The sequence below is a fragment of the Neolamprologus multifasciatus genome, chromosome 14, assembly GCF_963576455.1.
Source record: "Neolamprologus multifasciatus chromosome 14, fNeoMul1.2, whole genome shotgun sequence".
NCBI classification, from domain to species: domain Eukaryota; kingdom Metazoa; phylum Chordata; class Actinopteri; order Cichliformes; family Cichlidae; genus Neolamprologus; species Neolamprologus multifasciatus.
The window spans coordinates 2,076,758-2,100,433 of NC_140452.1; the positions used below are offsets into that span (position 1 = coordinate 2,076,758).

Sequence of the window (23,676 nt, forward strand, 5' to 3'; positions counted from 1 at the left end):
TTTTTATCTTCAGAGTCTTATTTAAACCAGATCCAAACAAACTAAGTGTTTGAGAGAAGATACGGCCTGTTTTCAAGTCTGTTTCCGTGGATAGCTTCTACTCATGTTCAGGGTCCAGTGGGTGAGCGTCCTCCAGCCAAACTCAGCTGGCTCCTCTAAAGAGCCAATCAAAGTGTGAGACATCGTTTCAGAGTGTGACACCGGGGTGAGCTGTCCAACACACATGAACACACATGCATCAACGCTACATATGAGCGGGTGGAGGGAGGTGTTAGTCTTCACCCCCCCCTCCCCCGTTCTCTGTTGCATGTTGGGGTGGGGGGCTGGGAGGAGGAGTTGGCCGTCTGTGGGGCCTCCCTGCTGCTGCGGAGTCGGGGCGGTCTGCTTCTCCCCACCGCAGGGAAAAGGGTAACACCACCTGGGTCTGGGTGCCCTCGGCCTCTCGGCCTGGGGCTCGGTCACTCTGGCGCAGCTGGCTGCCGGCGGAGCTTGTGGGCACGTCACTGCAACCCCCCCTGGCTTCTGCTCCGTGGCTGCTGAGTGACCCCTCATCTGGGACTCTCCTCAGCTCTTTCTGGGACAGTGGCTCAGCTGCCCCTCTGTTGGTCTTCCTTGATCTCTTGTGTTTTGGGGGCCTCTGGATGTCTGGAGTTTTGATCTCCTCCATACCTGCTTCATGCCCTGGAGGACGGGGCTGTGGCCCCCCACACCCTCTAGCAGATCATTACATGAAGGAACCTTTTAAAAACAAGCGTCCATGCTCACAGGTGTACACACGGGTGCTCACACACACAAACTACACCCTTTTTGGCTCCTACCTCAAAGCACACTGTGCTGTCGAGCTTACGTGCTGCACAATAATGTTTAATATTTAGTATTTACTGTTATATTCACATAGATCATCGTGATGTTGTTTATTACTCTCGTTTTCTTCTGCTTGTTTTCTTTTTTCTTTCTCAACAGGTGATCCAGGTGATTGATGGATGGATTTTTTGTCTGCTTATTTTGTTGTTTTTTGCCCTTTATCACCGTCCCTCTTCCTGCTGTTTTTCTTTCCCCAGTCAAGTCTGTCCCGTGTGGAGCAAGTGAAAATAAAATAAACAATAAAAGGTGAATCAAACAGACCATTACAGCACAGCTGGGATGGTCTGTTTGGTAAAGTAAATCCGTTGGGCATCTTTCTTCGCCTTTAGACAATAAATCTGATGCAAAAGAACCAAACGGGACAGGCGGGGGAAAAAAACAAAAAAAAGCAAAACTCATATTTTATTGACAGCACAGGAAACATCAGAAAAACAGAAAACTATCAGGTCATCTTGACGGCAGCAACAGTTTGGACAGCTTACTGAAAGAGTGGCAGCGCCGCAGTTAAGAAGAAACAGCTGGAAGCATCATATTACAACTCATGAGCAGAAAAGTCGCCAATCTACACAAACTGTGTCTGTTAACTGTGGAACAACTTCAGAACCAACATCTGCTAAATGCTGATGTTTCTCAGGAAGGCCTTTGTGTTTGAGCAGGACGACGCTGAACTGCAGACTGCTTCTATAACAGCCTCACGGCTTCAGAGGAGCAGAGGAGCCTGCAGTCCAGACCTCTGACCAGCTGACAACATCTGGAGCTTCATGAAAGCAGCAAGAGGAGAAGCAGAGCCAGGACTGCTGAGCAGCTGGAATCCTCCATCAGACTGATGTTAGACACAAACATGGACCTGTCCTACCTTTACAGACGTGTCGCTGCCATCATGTTTAAAGGAGCTCATATTTTTATCACCATGGTTCATTTTCACAGTTTGATATGTTTCTGTGTTTTACTGTGAATTAAATACAGTTTATGAGACTTGAAGTCACTGCGTTGCTTTTATTTATGTTTTACACAACAGACTAAACTATTTTGTACATGGGTTGTATAAACATGCTCAAACAGAGTGAAAAACCACACACAGAGTAATCCTGGTGATGTAATAACCAGACACACTGCAGGAACTACATTTATGGCTCCTCTGAGCGCGCTCAGTGCTGCTGTTTATCTCCAACATTCCAGCTGGGAAACATTTCAACACTAACGCTCTGTCCCGCCGCCTCATGTAAACCACTCTAGTTTGTTGCCCGACGAGCCGAAGTGAAATTAACGAGCGAGTCTTCTTGATTAACAGCCTGCAGATGAGACTGATTCATTTTCTTGTGTTCATCAGTCTGAATCTTGCAGCAGATTTAGACCAAAACACAAAACCTGTCTGCATCACCTGTTTGAACAGCTGCATTCATTTTTACCTGTATCGGCTCGTCCCGGATGAGCCCCCACTTGTTACGTTCCCCTGAGGGGTCTAGGCGGTGAGGGGGAAATAATAAAAAGTGTCCGGGTCAGAAAAAGGAGACAAAGTTTCTATTAAAACTAACTAAAAGAGACGGACAAGCCGCTATCACCATTTAAAGAAATAAACAAAGCACAAAGTAAGTCAAAAAGAGTGCAGCTCACTAGCTGTAACGACACTAATGGCACTCTGGCCCAGAGCTCACCTTTCCCTGGGCTTAAATCTCTTTAATTACTGACGAGAGTCAGCTGTGTAAAAGGGAAAAGGTGGCACCTCAGGCAGAAGAGGTGGTGGGACACGCCCACACAGGCACCTTCAGGAGGAGGCCCTGCTAGGGCCGTAACACTATGTATCGCTTTTATTTATTTATTTTTTTATCTTTTTAGTTTCAAATAGTTGTACAGCACTTTGTTTGAAAGCGCTTTATAAATAAAGTTATTATTATTATTCCTGGTGTCACTGGCTGGATGCATGCAGAGGACCAGTGCTCCCAGCTGACTTTAAGCTCAAACTCTGAGCATTTGTCATGGTGAAAATAGTGCCACCTTCAGGGCACTGAAAACATTGACTCTGCCTCATGAACTCATTAAGCTCCCTCCGTCGTACCCCCCCCCCCCCCCCTTCACAAACCGGGCCCAGGACCAGGCAGGGCTTTGATACGTGTAAGCTCCACCGGGCTTGCACGTCAGAGCATCCGGGATGTGAGAGAAGTGCTTCCAGTGCAAAGCAGGAGCCGCTTCACAACTCTGGTCGTGTTTAACCTGAACGTCTGTCGCTGAAATGGAGGAATATGAGACAGAACTGGTCTCTACACTGAAAATACTCCGAATGATAAAGAAAAACCTGCAGAAACATAACGAGAGACGTCGACGCGTGAGAGAGTAAAAACACACCATGTGCACGTGTCCTGCTCCAACACCGAGCTCGCTTTAATTCATTCGTACAATGCAAGATTGAGTTTTGCACACATGACATCAGTCGGAAGTTTTCAGCATCACATCTTATTTTAGCTGCCACCGCTTCATAACGCGCACGCAGGCCGTCATGGAGGAGCTTTAGCTGGTTAGTAATTGGATTCAGATAGTTTTGGCTCAGTTTCAGGGCTGACAGCAGCTCTCTGGGCCCTCTGGAGGAAAACTGGGCGGTAAGTGTCTCTGCTGAGAAACGAAGTCCGAACAGAGCTGTGCAGTAAAAGAGAAAAGCTTAAAATTAAAGAGACGGCTCTTTCAGGGGCCGCTTCACCCTCTAACCCCAGAGACAGCAGCTTGTCCGCTCCTGCGCATGCTCGGTGGGCATTTGTAGGATTTCCCCAGCAGCCCTCCATCAGCTCTCAGGCTTGTCCTTGTTGGGCCCCATGAAGTCCACGCCGTCGATGGGGATCTCCTTCTCCTTGATGGCCGCCTGCACGCAGCGCTGGTACTTCCGGAAGCTCTCCGTGCACGGGTCGCCGCTCCGGTCGCCCTTCAGGAACTTCTCGGCAAACCAGCGGTTGAAGCAGGTGTCGTACTCCCGCTTCAGCTCGGTACAGGCCTCCCCCACGCTGTTCATCTCCGGGAAAAAAACACCGCTCGGCTCAGAAACGACAGAGGAGCGAAACCTGGAGGACCTACCTGCTGTTCGAACCCGGTCGGCGACAACGACATGCGCACTGTGGCTCTCCTTGGAGTGCGCCATGTGATTGGCTGGTTTGGAGAAAACGGCGTACCTGCGTGAGGACGTAACAAAGATTTGCACAAAAGAGGCATTCACTCTGAGGAGAAATTACGAACCCGAAGTGTTTTAAAAATACATAGTTATATAATGGGAATATTTTAAATGTTGATCTGTTTACTAAAATGTACTTTTAAGGCTGCCATAATCATTTGTGGCAAATAACAATCATATATAGTATGTAGTTGTATTTTTCTTCTTCCGTTTTTCTTTGTAGCAAGTTTAAATTCATGTCCTCTTCATTTGTCAAAATGATTTCTAACAATTTGTGTTGCTTTTTTGTAGTTTTTATTTATTTAATTATTTTTAATAAATATTTTTTATGCCTTTCTCTAATAAAACAGCTTAGTCTCTAAACTAAAAAACTTAAAGATGTATGTGTTTGGTTAATTTACTTTTATGTACATATACGTATACTTTTTTATATTTATGATTTATCTGTTTGTTTGTTTTTTACTTTAGCCGTTTGACAAATTGAAGAACCAAACGTGTTCTCAAAACATGGCGGAGTGGCACCTCGTCATCGTTTACCTACCCATTGTGCAAAACCCCGCGAGAGTTTTTGAGCAGCTTTCCGAAATCTCGCTGTTCCCCGAGAATACGCAAAGAATCATCAGAGAGGCAGAAATAAGCTTATATTCATATTTATTCATCAAAGATCTGGATTAAACCGGCTCCCTCTGGTTGAAGCAGGTAAGGACGACCCGCGGAGCTCGTTATTTAAGCTCTGACTGCAGCTGCTGGCGGGGTTATTGGACCCTGCCTCTGTGCTATGCATTAGCCTCTCCTGCTGGGCCCTTCTGGTTGTTGTGGCCGCGCAGCCGGACTTCGATTCAAGCTTCACCGAGCTGCTTTGTGAATTTTTCCGTTGCTGAAAGTGCTTCTGTCCGCAGAGACGAGATGTCCGACAGCGAGGACAGCGACTTCTCCGACAACCAGAGCGAGCGCAGCAGCGATGGAGAGGCCGAGGAAGTGGAGGAGAATGAGGTGAGCTAGCCGGCAAGCTACGTGTGCTAACAGGAGGTAAACAGAGAGGAGAGCGCAGCTGCGACATGTGCGGCAGGATACCGAGGAAGAACGCAGTCAGACCTGCATAAAAACGGCACAATTTATAAGAAAAGGCTAAGAAACTTTATGGGAACAAACCCGGTCGTGTGTGTATGTGTGTCTTCTGTCTACTGGTCTTATTTGATCCGGTAAATTTGCTGCAGTCGACTGGATTTATGGCGGGACTATCTGTAAAATAGAGTAAATAACCAGTTTTATAAGTAACTTTATGACTGTGAGTTATTGTACCTCCTCTGTGCCCACCTTATAATCCACGCAGTCCTCTTCAGATGTTGGGGCTCATTCTACAGATGGAGTATTAATAACGTGATCACTTGTTGACTTCCCATAAATCACGGTTAATGTTTTTAAAAAGTCTTTTTTGTACATTGACTTAAAGAGCTTTCATGTTTTTGGCACTGGTGTTGCTCCTGTGGCATTTTTAAAGGCTTTTATGAACTATTATTTCCCGAGTCACAGCAAAATAATCCATGTAATGCAGCAAATCAGGAGCTGATCTTTTATTGTTTTCACGCTGGTGTGTTAAAGTGTGATCGTGTTAGAAATGAAACAAAAACACCAGTGACACAATGAGTCACGATCCTCCGAAGGAGGGTTAATGACCAAAAAACGTAGAATTCTTTTGATTAAATGTTCATATTTAATGTAAAATAAGTGTTGATAGAGTTTTTCTGCCCTCGGGCATCTGTGGTGTCACCCACAGCAACGGCTCTGCTCTTACTCAGAATGAAAGTAACACCTGTGACGGTTTGAGAAATCCCTGCGTGGCATCAGACCACAGGTACTTTACACCCACTCGAACTAAAAGAGAACATTTCTGATAAATAAAGGAGACACTGGACTTACACCAGCAATGTTTTTATAGAGCTTCAGGAAATGAGTAAAAGGAAGTTGAGTGACATCACCACCGCCGTGTTTTGATTCCACTTTTTAAAATTATTAATCGTATGTTTGATAGTTGTTACATTATTACATTTTAAATGGCTGACTTTAAATCACAGCACTTACCTGCTGTTTGTGTCTTTGGGCTCGAACACTTCGTGGTGCTCGACAGCCGTACAGCTGCTCTAAAAACAAACGCTGTCAGACTTTTTATTTTAATGTAAAATTAAATGTCCCGTTTGTGTGATGTTCCTGTAAAAGCTGCCGTCTTCCACAAAACTCTAGAATATAACTCTTGAGTGTTCATGAGACTTTTTACCAGATAAATAAAGGATGTGCAAATGTTACGATACAAAAATGTCGTTGCAGTTTCTCCCATCTGACGGGAAATTTCACTTAATTATTCATCAGAGATACGTTTGACTGACGACAGGCCAACAGCCTTAATGGCAGCAAATTTCTGAGTGAAAAAGTGATTTGCAGGGTTTGTTCTCAGGTGACGCTCAGATCTCTGAGGCTGTGTTTATAAACCATCCCTGGAGAAACAGAAGCAGCAGGACCAGGAGATTAATTTTCATCTGCTTTTGTTGTTGTGTCACCAGGAGGAGACGGGCAGCCCAGTGGGCAGTGACAAGGTAGCGGATGAGGAGGGGGAGGACCTGGAGGATGAGGAGGAGTACGACGAGGAAGAGGAGGAGGATGACGACGACGATCGTCCGAGGAAGAAGCCGAGACACGGAGGGTTCATCCTGGATGAAGCTGGTGCGAACAGACGACGATCTCTCAGACTCCTCGTGATGATGATGATGATGATGCACGTCTGACCCTGTGTTTGTCTGTCCAGATGTGGACGACGAGTACGAGGACGAGGATCAGTGGGAGGACGGAGCCGAGGATATTTTGGAGAAAGGTAAGAGAGTGGAGATGAGATTAGGAATCCTGCAGCATGAGATTGATTTTAACCTCCAGACTCGATCCCGAGGCTCCGACTGACGGATCGAGTCTTTAATCACGTCGCACAAACTGGTTTCATCCATTAAACCAGTGAACAGATTACTGAACGTGCCGCACGATCCCAGTCTGCTGACAGCACACCTGCTGAGGTGTGACCTCAGGGAGCCGTCGCCATCCCGCCTCAGGACGCATCGCTTTTGTTTTCCTGCAGGTTCTTATTAAAGTCCGTGTTTCGCACGCTGACGTTCAAAGAGTCCGATCGGTATTCACAACCAAAACTGTTGTGATGTCGCTGCTTCGAGGAGGGGGACGACCCCCGCGTTAGTCGTAGCCCATCTTCAAAGCGACTTTAGTGCATCAGGGCGGCGAGCTGCGGTGTGTTTGTGACTGAGCAGTTGGCAGTTACGTGAACCAAATCACAAATCTGTTGGCGTCTACACAGAACATCAAATGAACTCCAGCCCGAGCCTCCGAGACGTGCAACAGATGCAGAAATTGCTCCACGCCGTGGTCGGTGCAGGACGACAGTTTAGCTGCACCAAGACGGAGGTGCTGAGCGGCCCTCGCCCGATCCAGGAGTAGAAGCAGAATAGAAGCAGACCCTGCTGCTAACACTCGTGTCACCGGCTCGGATCATTGCAAGCTGCTGGCAGCGGTTGTTTGCGGCGATTGTGCGCTCTCCCGTGAAGCTCTGGGTGAAGTTAGTGAGTTCTTCTTCCTGCGAACGCTCGGGCCTGCAGCCCCCCCCACAGTCACAGACACGTCAGGCCCACAGTGCGACTCCTGGGCAGTTTGCAGTAACCAGCAGGAGTGAAACAAAGTTGCACAATGGCTGGATGAAGAGAGCCAAACATGTGGCAACGCTCAGCAGGAAAACGGCGAGCGTGAGATCTGCAGTTAATGAGCTGAAATGTGCAGAAACGCCACAATCACCTCCTTAAATCTTTATCCTGGTCTGTTCACCAGAGAGACGCTCGCTGAAAGTTAGCTCCATGTTTCTCAACCATCACTGTTTCACTGGAAAAGTCCTTTAAGCTGTCGGCCTCGCATCATGTGACGTGTCATCATTTCAGAGGAACAGACCCAGGAGCAGCTGGATGTTTGATCAGATTTTTCAGGGCTTACAAAGCGCCGCAGGCCGCACTCGCCCCGGCCGCGTGTGGTCCAATCCACGTGACTTTTTTATACCAGAGCGCGAATCACCGAAGCTGAGGCGAGTTGTGCCGGTCGGCTGCTGAAATGGCTCGTCGCTAACGAGCAGCTTTTTCTCACACTCGCTGTTTCACGTCCGTCGTCACAGCAGCCGTGTGCTGAGTGAAGGAACGTCAGATTGATGCAGTGTTGATGAGAGGAGAGTCCTGGATGACATCATCAAAACGTTTCCTGGTTTCTGCGTCTGTGAGGACGCGGTGGGAAACATTGAGCCGCTTCTTATTCGGGGCGCAGACCCGTCCAGAACGCTGTCAGTACTCGCGTCAACACGAACCGCGCCACGGGCAGGACCGTCACACGTGTCAGTAGGAAGTGGCGCTCTTACAGTGTGATGTTGATGTGTGCAGGCTGTTTTCTGACTCTGCTCTCTCTGTCTTGCCGGCTCCTCTGTCGTGCATGCGGCCTCCAGTTAACGGTAAATCTGCTCCCGACGCTCTCCTGCTCTGTTGTCCATCGATGCTGTAAATAGGATTCCAGCCCCATCCATTTGATTAAATCCACGTCCCTGAGTGTATTAACCCCACCACCACACCTCATCTCAGCATTGCTGCATTTGTGAGTGTGCGGCGTGACGCGAGGAAGCACCGAGGGCAAATCCATGACTGGCTCGTTGAGCAAAAAACCCCAAACGGCCGATTAAAGAAAGTAGAAACTCTTTAAATTGATGTTTGAACCTAAGACGACTCTCAGAGCACCAAGTGTGACCATTTGCCTGAACCTGCTACCTGACGGAGCCGCCATGATTTCAGTTTACACACTAACCAATGTGGGTGGAGCTTTTGTGACGATGATGATGCTGATGATGATAATGGTGGTGTTGCATAGCTTTGCTGAAGGTGGATGTACAGTAGAAACGGGATCGAAGCAAAAAGCTGCGTCTAAACCGTTGTGCCGGTTGCCCGGGTAACCGATATGTAGATTCAGGATGTTTACGCCGTCGCGTTGACCTTAGCTTAGCGCCACTGCATTGGCTGACATGTGACCTGTGACATCATCACAACCAACGACTCTGATCTGTGAGCTCCTTCGGCGTCTCCGAGTCGCCGTGAACGTGTTTTAGGCGGTTAGCGGCAGCGAGGGCCACGGCTAGCTTAAACGGGTGGTACCGTGCGCTCGCCTCTCTGATCTGAGCGAGGTGACGTCACTTCACCTTATTAACTTTATTTAAACGAGACTGGGTGAGCTGATTTGATTGGCTGACAGCGGCGCTGTGTTTCTGCTGTACTTCCTCCTGAACCACATCACGTCTCCATGCTCCCCCTGCTGCACGTCACCGATAATCACCGTGTTGTTGTTTGTGTTTTTTCCCATCATGCTTTGTGTTGCTGCTGCCTGACTCACTGTGTTTTGGCTCCTCACACTTTCTCCCTCCCTTTTGGGTGTGTCTCCCGTCCTTCCTCCCCCTCGTCTCCTTTTTCACTCCTCTTCCTCTCTGCGGGCGTCCTGAGCAGAGGAGGCTGAAGGTAAGTTTTTCATGTCATAGCTGTCGAATACGCTTCAGTTCACTGGACCGGAAACAAACCGCCTCTTCTCGCCTTCAGTGTCAAACATCGACCACGTGGTTCTGGATGAGGATCACTCAGGATCCCGGCGGCTGCAGAACCTCTGGAGGTAAAGCTTTTGTTTTTGCCCGCCAAAATAAAAGTCTGAGGGTTTTTATTAGGAAGGGACTGAAAGCCACAGTTTGATCTGCTGATGGGAAACTTTCAGTCTGTGGGAGACTTCATTCCCCTGCTCGGTCTGATTGGGGGCGTGGTCGTCCGCCATCCACAGCAGGTAACACGCAGACTGTAGCCCCGCCTACATACAGGGAATGATTTACCCTGCAAGGGCCACCTTTATCCTTTCAAGTCAAATAAAAGCTGGATATTATTTAAATGGCACAAAGCGCCGTCCAACCAGCTGAAAACACAAAAGATGAGTTTTTCCCGGCGCCGCGCCCGGCCTGCGTTTTTAAACAGAATAACGTGTCGCTGAGATTCTCAGCCTCAGTTTGACGACACACTTTGTGTTGCAGAGACTCCAGGGAGGAGGCGCTCGGCGAATACTACATGAGGAAGTACGCCAAGTCGTCCGGCGGCGAGCAGTGAGTACCTTTGTCCTTCCTCCTGCAGGTTTGGCTCCTCTGCCTCAGACGCCACGACACGCTGAGCTGCCAGCGTCGGTTACTTTAATGACGTCACATGACTCTTAATCGCGCGCGATGGCGAGCTGGACGAACTGTTCCTCACACAGACTGTGACAGACCAACAAAACTTTTTCTTCTTCTGTGGTGCGCAGTTACTCCGGAGGGTCCGAGGAGCTTTCTGATGACATCACCCAGCAGCAGCTTCTTCCTGGAGTCAAGTATGTAAACACTGATCCACCAATCAGCTTCCAGACGTCGCTGAGATTATTACAGTGGTTTAATGTGTGTTTGTCCCCATCAGGGACCCCAACCTGTGGACAGTCAAGTGCAAGGTACACACACACACACACACACACACACACACAGACACACACACACAGACACGCACACGCGCACACACACACACACACAGACACAGACACACACACAGACACAGACACACAGACAGACACAGACACACACACACACAGACACACACACACACACACACAGACACAGACACACAGACACAGACACACACAGACACAGACACACAGACACAGACACACACACAGACACAGACACACAGACACAGACACACACACAGACACAGACACACAGACACACACACACACAGACACAGACACACACACAGACACACACACAGACACAGACACACACACAGACACAGACACACAGACAGACACAGACACACACACACACAGACACACACACACACAGACACACACACACACACACACAGACACAGACACACACACAGACACAGACACACAGACACACACACACACACACACACACAGACACAGACACACACAGACACAGACACACACACAGACACACACACACAGACACACAGACACACACACACAGACACAGACACACACACAGACACAGACACACAGACACACACACACACAGACACAGACACACACACACACACACACACAGACACAGACACACACACAGACACAGACACACAGACAGACACAGACACACACACACACAGACACACACACACACACACACAGACACAGACACACACACAGACACACAGACACACACACACACACACAGACACAGACACACACAGACACAGACACACACACAGACACACACACACACACACAGACACAGACACACACACAGACACAGACACACACACAGACACAGACACACAGACACACACACACACACACACACACAGACACAGACACACACAGACACACACACACACACACACACACACACACACACACACACACACACACACACACACACAGACACAGACACACACACACACACACACACACACAGACACAGACACAGACACACACACAGACACAGACACACACAGACACAGACACACACAGACACAGACACACGCACACACACAGACACACACACACACACACACAGACACACACACACACACACACAGACACAGACACACAGACACAGACACACACACAGACACAGACACACAGACACAGACACAGACACACACACACAGACACACACACACAGACACACACACACACACAGACACACACACAGACACACACACAGACACACACAGACACAGACACAGACACACACAGACACAGACACACACACACACACACAGACACAGACACACACACACACACACACACACACACAGACACAGACACACACACAGACACAGACACACACACACAGACACACACACACACAGACACACACACACACAGACACACACACACACACACACACACACCGGGAGGATGCACACCTTCATGATGCGTCCTGTCTCTGCAGATCGGAGAGGAGAGGGCGACCGCCATCGCACTGATGAGGAAGTTCATCGCCTACCAGTTCACTGACACGGTAAGAACATCCCTTGCCTCTGATTGGCTGGAAGTTTTCTCCGCGCTGCTGCTACAGGACAGCAGAACTGAGGCTTTTAACCTGATACACAACAGTTTTTATTCCATCTACAACAAAAAGAACCTGTGACCTGAACGGATCCTCGCTTAGACAGAAATAACCAATGACACAGTTTCTGAGGTCAAAGGTCGCTCACTGACCTTCCTCTCCTCCACCTGCAGCCTCTGCAGATCAAGTCCGTGGTGGCCCCGGATCACGTGAAGGGCTACATCTACGTGGAGTCGTACAAGCAGACGCACGTCAAGGCCGCCATCGAGGGCATCGGCAACCTGAGGATGGGCTTCTGGAACCAGCAGATGGTCCCCATCAAGGAGATGACGGACGTGCTGAAGGTCGTCAAGGAGGTCACCAACCTGAAGCCCAAGTCGTGGGTCAGGCTGAAGCGGGGCCTGTACAAGGACGACATCGCTCAGGTGCTCAGAGGGGGGGGGGCGTTTTCACTCGCCAGATTTCAAAGCATGTTTACCGATGTTTACGTAGTCTGAAGCTGGTAACCAGCACCTCTTCCCCACTTCCTGAGAAACAAAAGCGCGAGAGCGGAGGAACGTGAGCTGCTCCATGAGCGTAAACGTCTCTGTTCTGCAGGTGGACTACGTGGAGCCGAGCCAGAACACCATCTCCCTGAAGATGATCCCTCGGATAGACCTGGACCGCATCAAGGCCAAGATGAGCCTGGTAGGTCAAACTCGAAGGTCTTTTCTGCACTCGAGTCGCTGCTCTGATGCGTAACTGTGTGTGTGTGTGTGTGTGTGTGTGTGTGTGTTACAGAAAGACTGGTTTGCCAAGAGGAAGAAGTTCAAGAGGCCTCCACAGAGGCTGTTTGATGCTGAGAAGATCAGGTAACGGCCTCGAGCATCCTGAGGTTCCTCGCTGAGGCGGCGGCTTGATGACACTCTGTGGTTTCACTCCTCAGGTCTCTGGGAGGAGAGGTCAGCCACGACGGAGACTTCATGATCTTTGAGGGAAACCGTTACAGCCGCAAAGGATTCCTCTTCAAGAGCTTCGCCATGTCCGCTGTGGTGAGGAAGACTCTTCAGACTCACTGTGAACCTGGCTTTGTGCTCAGAGCTGGTTTAAATAAGAGAGTGAGAGCTGCAGAGGAGGCGGGGTCAGCCCGCCTGCTGCAGGGATGCACCAACCACACGATTAGTGGATCCTGTCAGTGTCCGTTCACATCATCAAACTTTATATGCAAACAGCTTGAAACATGCAGATCTCCTCGTCTACATGAGGCTCTGTTATGTGTGATGTCTGTGGAGCTCAGTGTGAGGCAGCAGGACGTTTGTTTAAGCCCGCCGAGCCTCTAACCTCTGCACAGCTGAGCTCTTTAACCCTCACACAAACAGGCCCCGTTTCTTAGAGAGGTTTATTTTTGGCCGAGATAATAAATGAAGTGAAACCGAGGAGAAGCTAACGTTCGATTTTGATCCAAAGTTCAAATGAGTTTAATGAATGTTTGTTGCAGATCACAGACGGAGTGAAGCCCACGCTGTCCGAGCTGGAGAAGTTTGAAGACCAGCCTGAAGGAATCGACCTGGAGGTGGTCACAGAGTCGGGTACGAGTCTTTCTGTAAATCTGCAGTGCTGTGAAAACTGCTGTGTGCGAGGCCGCCGGGCCCACGGTCACAGCGTGGGACGTCCCACAGCGGGACGATGACGCTGAGCGCCGCAGCGCAGCTGAAAGGAGCAGAAGGAGCCGCTGTGGTGAACTCACCGCAGTCGGCTGCTCCTGTCGTAAGCACAGCGAGACGGATAACGTTACAGAAACGATCGCTGCTGCTAAACGGCGTTCTGCTGCCTGCTGAGCCACGCAGCAGCTCAGTTTTCACAGCTCTGCAGAGTCTGTGAACCAACCACGATGTTATAAATCAGCTCTGTCAGTCATAGCGTCACAGCTTTACTTGCAGTTGTTCAGTTTTCATGGATTTAAACAGACCTGTTGGTGACGCCTGTTCTTAAACTCGTGTTTACGACGAAGCTTCAGTGTGAATCTGTGTGTGCGCTCAGGTAAGGAGCGCGAGCACAACCTGCAGGCCGGCGACAACGTGGAGGTGTGTGAGGGCGAGCTGATCAACCTGCAGGGAAAGATCCTCAGCGTGGACGGCAACAAGATCACCATCATGCCCAAGCACGAGGACCTGAAGGTACGCGCACACGCACGCGCACACGCACGTCAGTAACATCTGCTGAGGCGCCGCAGACGCGTCAGAGCTGTTCTTCAGCTTCCAGGAAGCAGTTTTCCATCTGCTGTTTTAAATAACGCCTCAGCGGGTGAACGGACGCACACGTCCGTCTTTGTCGATCGAAGCTTCACAGTTTTAACAGCAACGCTGCGTTTGGAGCGTTTTTACCGCTTCCTGCAGCAGGTGCAGCTCTGGTTACAGACACAGGAGTCCTAACTTCAACCTTTTGATTGGTTATTCGTTCAGAGCCACGCCTCCTCATTGCAGAGGAGTAGAGGGCGGGACTTACTGTAACGCAGCATCAAACGTTATCTCCTGTAACTCTGCCCGTGACCGCCTCCCCTCTGTCCTGTGTGCTCCGTGCAGGACCCTCTGGAGTTCCCGGCTCACGAGGTGAGGAAATATTTCCGGATGGGCGACCACGTGAAGGTGATCGCCGGGCGATACGAGGGCGACACTGGCCTCATCGTCAGAGTGGAGGAGAACTTTGTCATCCTGTTCTCCGACCTCACCATGCACGAGGTAAGAGGTTTACAGTGTCTCCACCCACAGTTCCTCGCCCTGCACCGTCCCCGTCTGCCAAGTCTCGGGTCAGAGTCCTCGAGTGGAAAATAAGATGTTAAATGAGGGTTCGGCTTGATTTGGAAAGCTGAGGCGCAGAGTGGGACAGCTCCGCTGCTACAGAACAGTTTGGCACTGATTTACTGGAAGAGGCGTCTCTTTATGGAAGCAACAAGCCTGCAGCTCGAACACGTGGAACGTCCCTGTGGGAGGATTTAGAGAGATCTCAGCGAATAATTGATATCAGAACTGTTTGTTTTCTCTCGCATCCTGAGATTCATTTTGTTCTGATGCTTTGACGGTTTTGTCTTTGAACTCTTCATCTGTGTCCTTAAACTGCTCGCCAGCACAGGAGTCTGATAGGCTTAGGGATGGGTATTGATAAGATTTTCACGATTCCGATTCCATTTTCGATTCTGTTTAACGATTCGATTCTTTATCGATTCTTTTTTAAAAAGGAGAACACTAAGGTCGATTAGCTTAGAACTTTGTTTTATATCTTCTCTTTGAACAAGATAGAAATTGAGGAGTAACATGGCCTTACAAACCCAACAGTGAGATCTTAAGAGATCCACAGCCTACGGCTCTTCAATGGGGTGTCACGGGGGGGAAAACATTGTAAATGTAAAATAATAAAATAAATATTCTTCTGTAGCAATAACAAAGTATAACATAAATTATTCTGTAGCAATTACACATGAATATCCAGTAATGTTCCTGCCTACAATTAAACACATTCACTTATCTAAACTCGGGGCATCTGCTGTGGTAAACGGCTGCAAACCTTTGACCACAAACTGAGTCTCTGCTCGGTGACATTCGTCTATCCTGGCTGAGACGCTACGGTAGACTGCAGCGAGAACTGCCAGCATCTGAGCCAGACTCTGTCTCATCATGGTCACCTAAACGCACAGTAATGGCAGGTTTGTAATAAGGCAGATCGCGCTAACATAATCTGCACTGTTAGTTGATTATTTACCTGCCGCATTAACGGGAGAGGACGTGCAAACGTTACCGCTGCTGCTGGGTTGAGATTCACGAGTCCAGAATTAAAAACACGACATTCATTTAAGGTCATCGTGTGTTTTGTGAGCAAATGCTTTTGCATATTCGTAGTGTTTCCTCCCTTAAATGAAATATCTACTTTGCAAGTATCACAAGTCGTCCTGTTGTCATCCATTCTCGTAAAGTATAAACAAACTTTTGAGCGTTTGAGCCGCCGTGTTTCCTGCCAGGTAAATGACGCTCCGCATCGTGGTGACGTCATTCGGGGCGACTGGAATCGATAAGGGAATCGTTTGTAAAAATGGCAAAAAATTCCAAGGAATTGAAACAGTGGGAACCGGTTCTCAACAAGAACCGGTTTTCGATACCCATCCCTAGATAGGCTGCTCACCCACTGGAGGACGAACCTCAGATTCTCGTTTTCGCTGCTCCCTGAATGCCTTTGATGTGCTGCTGAGTTGGTACCAAATGTCTTTAGTCTCCTCATCGAATCGAAGGAGAGACTAAACCATCCAACCCCGTCTTTGTTCTTCCTGAGATGGGAGTCCGGCTCCAGCTCCTGGATCCCACAGTCCTCTGAGCTCTCAGGAAAAGCGCGTTGAGTCGAGTTGAAGCTGGATGTCATGACACGGCGTTTAATGACTCTGAGAGCCGAGCACTGGCTTATCGCTGGAAGTCCTTATTTTTGGGGAATGAAACGGTTTTAATAACATGCTAACTGTGATCCGCTCTTCCTGTCTGCAGCTGAAGGTGCTGCCCAGAGACCTGCAGCTCTGCTCTGAGACGGCGTCCGGCGTCGATGTAGGCGGGCAGCACGAATGGGGCGAGCTGGTGCAGCTGGACCCGCAGACGGTCGGCGTTATTGTCCGGCTGGAGAGGGAGACATTCCAGGTAATAGTCCGCTCCGGGGAGCGCAGAAAGCGCGGCGGTTGATGGACGATTAACAAACGCCTTCTTCGTCTTTCAGGTGCTGAACATGCACGGGAAGGTGCTGACCGTGCGCCACCAGGCGGTGAACCGCAGGAAGGACAACCGCTTCGCCGTGGCGCTGGACTCGGAGCAGAACAGCATCCACGTGAAGGACATCGTCAAAGTCATCGACGGGCCGCACTCTGTAAGCGCGACTTCACCCACAGATAAATGTTTATGCTGTCAGCGCCGCCGTGCGCTCGAGCGTCAGCTGGACGCCTCTGCAGGCAGAAACCTTTAACGCTCGCGTGTTTCCTCCTGCAGGGCCGGGAAGGCGAGATCCGTCACCTGTTCAGAGGCTTCGCTTTCCTGCACTGCAAGAAGCTGGTGGAGAACGGAGGAATGTTCGTCTGCAAGACCAGACACCTGGTGCTGGCAGGCGGGTCAAAGGTCAGCACCTCATGCTCGCTTCTTCTTTGTTGTGCCGGAAAAGTAGGAAAGCGTTTGCTTTTCCAGGCCCTCGAATGTCTCACGTAACCATGTGAAGTCTGTCGGCTGCAGGGGAACCGAACGTCGTCCGTGGCAGCTTGAATAAAAAAGCTCTGAGGAGCGTCCAGGGTTGTGTAACAGCGTTTGGGCTGTTGGGGGGAAACGTGGAGGGCCTTCATCGACATCGCCTTTCACTGGACCGACTCGCCCAGCGTTTCACACGCAGCGCAGAAAACGATTCGTCAGATTTCTTGCAGCACGTCGAGCTTGAACAATTTGACTGTTTGTGTGTTTTAGCCCAGAGACGTGACCAACTTCACAGTGGGAGGATTCGCACCGATGAGCCCTCGCATCAGCAGCCCCGTGCACCACGGCGGAGGAGGTGAGTGCTGGAAACACACAGCAGCAGGGCTGGGTTTTTATAATCGATTTATCATTAAAATCGATTCATTAAAATCCTGAATCGATTTTTTAATATAAATTTATTTTGCCCGAAATGCCAGAATCTCAGGTTAAACCTCAACAACCACCAAACAGCTGAGACAGTAACTGAGAGCAGGAACACGGATTCTGCACAAAGACGTAAACACACAGCGCGACTCGCGGATCAGAATCAGTTAGATGTTGCCTTTCTCACGGTCGGGGCTGAAAGCCGACAGCTCGCTGATTCTGATCTGTGGGCGGGTCGAGCTTTGTGTTCACGCCCTTTATGCGCCGATTCTAAAGCTGTTAGTTTGATGTCTCTCCAAACAATATTGACTGAAGCAGCAAAAGAAGATCCAAACTACGCTTCACATAAACATCGTCATGTATTCACTCTGACTTTTACTGTTTTGCTTCGACCACGATGCACAGCTCTCTCGCTCTCTCTCTCTCTCTCTGTACTGTTTTCTTCATTATTCCCTTGCCTGTTACACACAAGTCTACTGTATGTTGTTTACAGGCTGTCGGCCAACGTTTTTTTTTTTTTTCCTTTTACTTCCGAAAACAAAACCTAATTTCTGCCTAATTTCTGAACAAATTTAAACTTTTTAAAATTATGCAAAATGCAAAACGCCGTGTCTCTAATAAAACCGCTGTAACGTCAGAGGTGATGTTCATGTGTTCATTAATGGTTTTCTTTCGTTTTTGATCGACTGCAGAATATTTTTATAAATTCCCAGAACAGGAAAATCTCCTTCATGTTTTTCTGTTTTATCTTCAGCTACTTTGACACAAAGGCCTCTGCTGTGATGCTCACACCTTTGATAAAGTCTTGCGTGTGTCAGCTTCCTTTTTATAGATACAAAAATATGTAAATGTGCTGATCTGAATTATAATATTTCTGACTGTCAAAATTTCCCAGATTCAAAAATAAGTGAATCGAATTAAATGGAATCGTGGATCGAATCGATTCTAGAAATCAGTGACGATACCCTGCCCTACACAGCAGCTTAACAAGGGGGGCGGGGGGGGTGCCGCTCTTTGGAAAACACGATGAGGGGATGAAAATAAGTCAGCCAAAGGTTTTTCACTCGAGAGAACAAAGCGTATATCTGGCTTTGTTTGCGACTGCAGCTGCACTAACATCCAGATTCCCTGATTACGATCGATCGGAGGTTTTTAGTTCAGCTGAGCCAGATTTATTCTTCCTGTACAGTCAGAAGTGTTTCAAACGCTGTTACTGTTTCGTGAATCACATTTATAGAACGAGTCCTCATCTCTTGATCGATCACATTAAGATTTGGGGATTCCCCGGGCACTTCCAGACTTGGCGTGATGATGGCATGTTGCAGGTCTCGTACCTCGCTTCTTCCTGTGCGCAGACGTCTTGTCTCTGAGGCGACGCCGGTTTACTGACCACATTTGTTTTTTCACGTCCGTCCTGAGGGGTCATCCAGATCTCTGGGGGTCAAAGATGTTTTAATCTTTTCAGGAACGTGGAGGCGTGCGGCTCTGTTTCAATGTCCTGGAAGGAAAACGAGCAATTCAAACTTGTCTTTATGATTAATGTGTAAAAGCAGAGACCGTTTTTGTTTTTCTGTCTCTGATTAGAAGAAATGTTCGACTGTGATCAGTTTACTGACGAGTCGGCGCGGTTTTCTGTCTCTGGTGTGAGAGAAACAAAATGATTCGCTGACTGATGGAGGTGCTGGTGTGGCCTTTCAGGTGCTCAGCAGAGAGGAGGCGGCGGAGGAGGAATGGGGCGGGGCCGAGGACGCAGAGACAACGAGCTGATTGGTCAGACGGTCCGTATCTCCCAGGGTCCTTACAAAGGTAAGACTGAGGGGACCGGCGTGCAGGTGGGACCCGTGGGGGGGTCGGTGCTGATGGCTTTGCCTCCCTTCCCCAGGATACATCGGTGTGGTGAAGGATGCAACCGAGTCCACGGCCAGGGTGGAGCTGCACTCCACCTGTCAGACCATCTCTGTGGACCGACAGCGATTAACCACCGTGTACGTCTCTTCACACACAGGAAGTCTTTCATGTTTTCTCCGTGCTGCAGCAGCCGTGTTTGTTCACGCTCATGATTCCTTCTTCTCTGCAGTGGTGGAGCTAAGAGGCCCAGTGGGTTCACCTCCACCCATGTACGTACTCCCATCTACGGCTCCCAGACTCCCATGTACGGCGTCGGCTCCAGGACGCCGATGTATGGATCTCAGACTCCGCTGCACGACGGTACGCCACGGTTTGGTCGTCCTCTGTCGGTTAGAAACGCGTGTTTGTTCTTTGGGTTCCTCCGATTTCTGCTTCTCTTTGTAACAGAAGTGTTACAGTGTTCAGTTTGTGTTACAGTGTTCAGTTTGTGTTACAGTGTTACAGTGTTCAGTTTGTGTTACAGTGTTCAGTTTGTGTTACAGTGTTACAGTGTTCAGTTTGTGTTACAGTGTTCAGTTTGTGTTACAGTGTTACAGTGTTCAGTTTGTGTTACAGTGTTCAGTTTGTGTTACAGTGTTACAGTGTTCAGTTTGTGTTACAGTGTTCAGTTTGTGTTACAGTGTTCAGTTTGTGTTACAGTGTTCAGTTTGTGTTCAGTTTGTGTTACAGTGTTACAGTGTTCAGTTTGTGTTACAGTGTTCAGTTTGTGTTCAGTTTGTGTTACAGTGTTCAGTTTGTGTTCAGTTTGTGTTACAGTGTTACAGTGTTCAGTTTGTGTTACAGTGTTACAGTGTTCAGTTTGTGTTACAGTGTTCAGTTTGTGTTACAGTGTTCAGTTTGTGTTACAGTGTTCAGTTTGTGTTCAGTTTGTGTTACAGTGTTACAGTGTTCAGTTTGTGTTACAGTGTTCAGTTTGTGTTCAGTTTGTGTTACAGTGTTACAGTGTTCAGTTTGTGTTACAGTGTTACAGTGTTCAGTTTGTGTTACAGTGTTCAGTTTGTGTTCAGTTTGTGTTACAGTGTTACAGTGTTCCAGTTTGTGTTACAGTGTTCAGTTTGTGTTAGTGTTCAGTTTGTGTTACAGTGTTACAGTGTTCAGCTTGTGTTACAGTGTTACAGTTTGTGTTACAGTGTTACAGTGTTCAGCTTGTGTTACAGTGTTACAGTGTTCAGCTTGTGTTACAGTGTTCAGCTTGTGTTACAGTGTTACAGTTTGTGTTACAGTGTTACAGTGTTCAGTTTGTGTTACAGTGTTACAGTTTGTGTTACAGTGTTACAGTTTGTGTTACAGTGTTCGCCTCTAACTCAGAGGATGTTTTGCCTCCTAACAGGAAGCCGTACGCCCCACTACGGATCTCAGACCCCACTGCATGATGGGAGCAGGACTCCAGGTCAGAGCGGAGCTTGGGATCCCAGCAACCCCAACACGCCGTCCAGGTGACGCAGTGACCGGAAACACAGCGTTCCCTTCTTCTTCTTTTCTTCTTTCTGTCTAACACGTGATTTATTTCTTCTCAGGAATGAGGAAGACTACGACTTCGGCTACGATGACGAACCCTCTCCGTCCCCTCAGGCCTACGGGACGACCCCCAACCCTCAGACCCCGGGTTACCCCGAGGTCCCCTCGCCACAGGTCAACCCTCAGTACAACCCTCAGACACCTGGCACGCCTGCGATGTGAGTATAAGGCACAGAAACACACCCTCGCCCTCACCTCCATGAAAACGAGGGGGCCAAGTGTGGATCCCTGTGGAGCTCCGTGAATATGATACTCGGCTTAAGACCTGGAGCTCCAACCAATCAGATCTCTGATACCAACTTTTAATAGTTGCTTGTAAAGCAGCAGCACTCATTAATCCACCAGCTGATAATCTGAGTGTCGCTTTTTATATTTGTGTTTCTGTGTGCAGGTATAACACAGAGCAGTATTCTCCATATGCGGCCCCGTCCCCTCAGGGCTCCTACCAGCCCAGCCCCAGCCCTCAGAGCTACCACCAGGTGGCGCCCTCACCTGTCGGCTACCAGAATACGCACTCACCAGCCAGCTACCACCCCACGCCGTCCCCCATGGCTTACCAGGTAGACAACGACGCTGAGCTGCTCAGGCTTTTGTGTTTTGGGGTTTTTTTGTATATTTTTTAAGATTTCTTTTGTTAATCAGAGTTTGGATGAAGGGTGGGGAACTCCAGGCCTCAGGGCCGGTGTCCTACAGGTTTTAGATCCAACACAGCTGATTTTAAACATTCTCCAGAGGCCTGGTAATGAACTAATCATGTGATTCAGGTGTGTTGACTCAGGGTGAGACCTAAAACCTGCGGGACACCGGCCCTCGAGGCCTGGAGTTGCCCGCTCCTGCTTTAGGACCTTTCTGTTTGTGGAGGTCTATATTTTTCTGAAATTTGTTCTCAGTCTGCGTCATGTCATCTCCACAGGCGAGTCCCAGTCCGAGTCCCGTGGGCTACAGTCCCATGACGCCCGGAGCGCCCTCTCCTGGAGGCTACAACCCTCACACCCCGGGCTCCAACATCGAGCAGGGCGGCAGCGACTGGGTGACCACCGACATCCTGGTGCGAGTGAAGGACTCGTTCATGGACCTGATGGGGCAGACCGGGGTCATCCGCAGCGTCACGGTGAGTCTGAACTCTTGACGCGCAGCAGCAGCAGCGCTGATGGCGTCCTCGCTCCCCGCGAGTCTCTGATATTACTGAGAAATGTTTTTGGGAGATCTGGCTGCGCTCGAGCTTAAAATGTTGTGAAATCTGTGAAAAATGTTATTCTGCGAGTCGGAGACGCAGCTCTCGCACACAAGGGTCTGAGGTGTTATTGGAGACGCACAGATGTTGCTGCTTAGAGCCGCATCACGAGAGCTTAAGAGCTCATCTGCTTCCTGCTGCCGTTGGAGGCTCGCCGCATCAACAGAAACGCTGCTTTATAAACACAAAAGAGAGTTTCCTCACAGGAGGCGTTAATCTGTTCAATACTGAGCCGGAGCTGAATCATTTCTGAGAAACTCAGCATTTCATGCAAGTGAAGCTTCAACGATGTTCTGGCGTCCTGCCCACGGCGTTTAGGAGCACGCCTCCGTTAATGTGGAAAGTCAGAAACATTCAAGCGTTTGACGGATTTCACCGTTTAGCCCACAGACAGTTTTGGCCTTACGTGTGTGGACAGAGCACAGACATGTGCGCCTTTAGCTCCTTTGTGATGTCAGGCCGTCTGAGGCTTCTGATTGGCCGGCGTGCAGAAACCATTAGAGCCGAGCGCAGCTTCGTGAGTGGCGGTGGAGATGAAACAGTTTCTTTGTTTACGTCTGAAATTGATTTTAAAGCAGCTCCTTTGAATATTTTTCATTGGTGTGTGCGTGTGTGTCTGTGCGTGCGTGTGCGTGTAGGGAGGGATGTGCTCGGTGTTCATGCAGGAATCTGAGAAGGTGGTGAGCGTCAGCAGCGATCACCTGGAGCCGGTCACGCCCACCAAAAACAACAAGGTAAGAACCACAGGCGCCGTTTCTGGCGTCCAGCTGTCTGCAGCTCGTTCGTTTAGAGCGTGCGTGAGGCTCAACGCTGCGTTTGCTGTGTTTCAGGTGAAGGTGATTCTCGGAGAGGACCGCGAGGCCACGGGGATCCTTCTGAGCATCGACGGAGACGACGGCATCGTGCGCATGGAGCTGGACGACCAGCTCAAGATCCTGAACCTGCGGTTCCTGGGCCGCCTCGAGCACTGAGCCTCGCAGAGCTCCCACACAAACATCTGGTTTTTATTACCTAAAGATCCAAAATCCACATCTGGCTCTGTGTGCGGTTCAGCGGGTCTCTCTGTTTTTGGCATTTTTCTTTTCTTTTCTTATTAGTGGTCTGAATCTGCTTTTAGTGCTTTTCCTTCATGTTCTGTCTGTGACTTTGGTTTTCTTGATGCAGCAGGATGAAAATAATGTGTAACATGTCAATAAACTGATTCAGTGACATTTTTGTTTGTTGT

General features: G+C 49.1%; 2 protein-coding genes across 5 annotated transcripts; one reads left to right on the forward strand and one right to left on the reverse strand.

The window, feature by feature from the left end:
• Window positions 1-1,044: 1,044 nt before the first annotated feature.
• triap1 (TP53 regulated inhibitor of apoptosis 1) lies at window positions 1,045-3,996 on the reverse strand. Its single transcript, XM_085131377.1, has one exon. The coding sequence runs from the start codon at window positions 3,986-3,988 to the stop codon at window positions 3,638-3,640; it is 351 nt and encodes a 116-aa protein (XP_084987503.1). The 5' UTR covers window positions 3,989-3,996; the 3' UTR covers window positions 1,045-3,637.
• A 459-nt stretch (window positions 3,997-4,455) lies between these two features.
• Window positions 4,456-23,660, forward strand: supt5h (SPT5 homolog, DSIF elongation factor subunit). Of its 4 annotated transcripts, XM_085131347.1 has the most exons (30): window positions 4,456-4,717; window positions 4,918-5,011; window positions 6,577-6,736; window positions 6,819-6,884; window positions 9,592-9,603; window positions 9,682-9,751; window positions 10,158-10,226; window positions 10,421-10,486; window positions 10,570-10,600; window positions 12,066-12,134; window positions 12,356-12,607; window positions 12,780-12,869; window positions 12,963-13,033; window positions 13,108-13,213; window positions 13,660-13,750; window positions 14,202-14,338; window positions 14,744-14,899; window positions 16,688-16,834; window positions 16,911-17,057; window positions 17,177-17,302; window positions 17,639-17,723; window positions 19,490-19,597; window positions 19,674-19,776; window positions 19,869-19,999; window positions 21,030-21,135; window positions 21,217-21,375; window positions 21,609-21,777; window positions 22,131-22,328; window positions 23,090-23,185; window positions 23,282-23,660. In XM_085131347.1, exons 2-30 carry the CDS (start codon window positions 4,925-4,927, stop codon window positions 23,420-23,422), a joined length of 3,249 nt encoding a protein of 1,082 aa, XP_084987473.1. In that variant the 5' UTR covers window positions 4,456-4,717; window positions 4,918-4,924; the 3' UTR covers window positions 23,423-23,660. The 4 variants fall into 4 exon arrangements, with proteins under 4 accessions (XP_084987473.1, XP_084987475.1, XP_084987474.1 ...); XM_085131349.1 differs by lacking the exon at window positions 9,592-9,603; XM_085131348.1 differs by lacking the exon at window positions 4,456-4,717 and having other exon boundaries at window positions 4,724-5,011.
• Window positions 23,661-23,676: the final 16 nt, after the last annotated feature.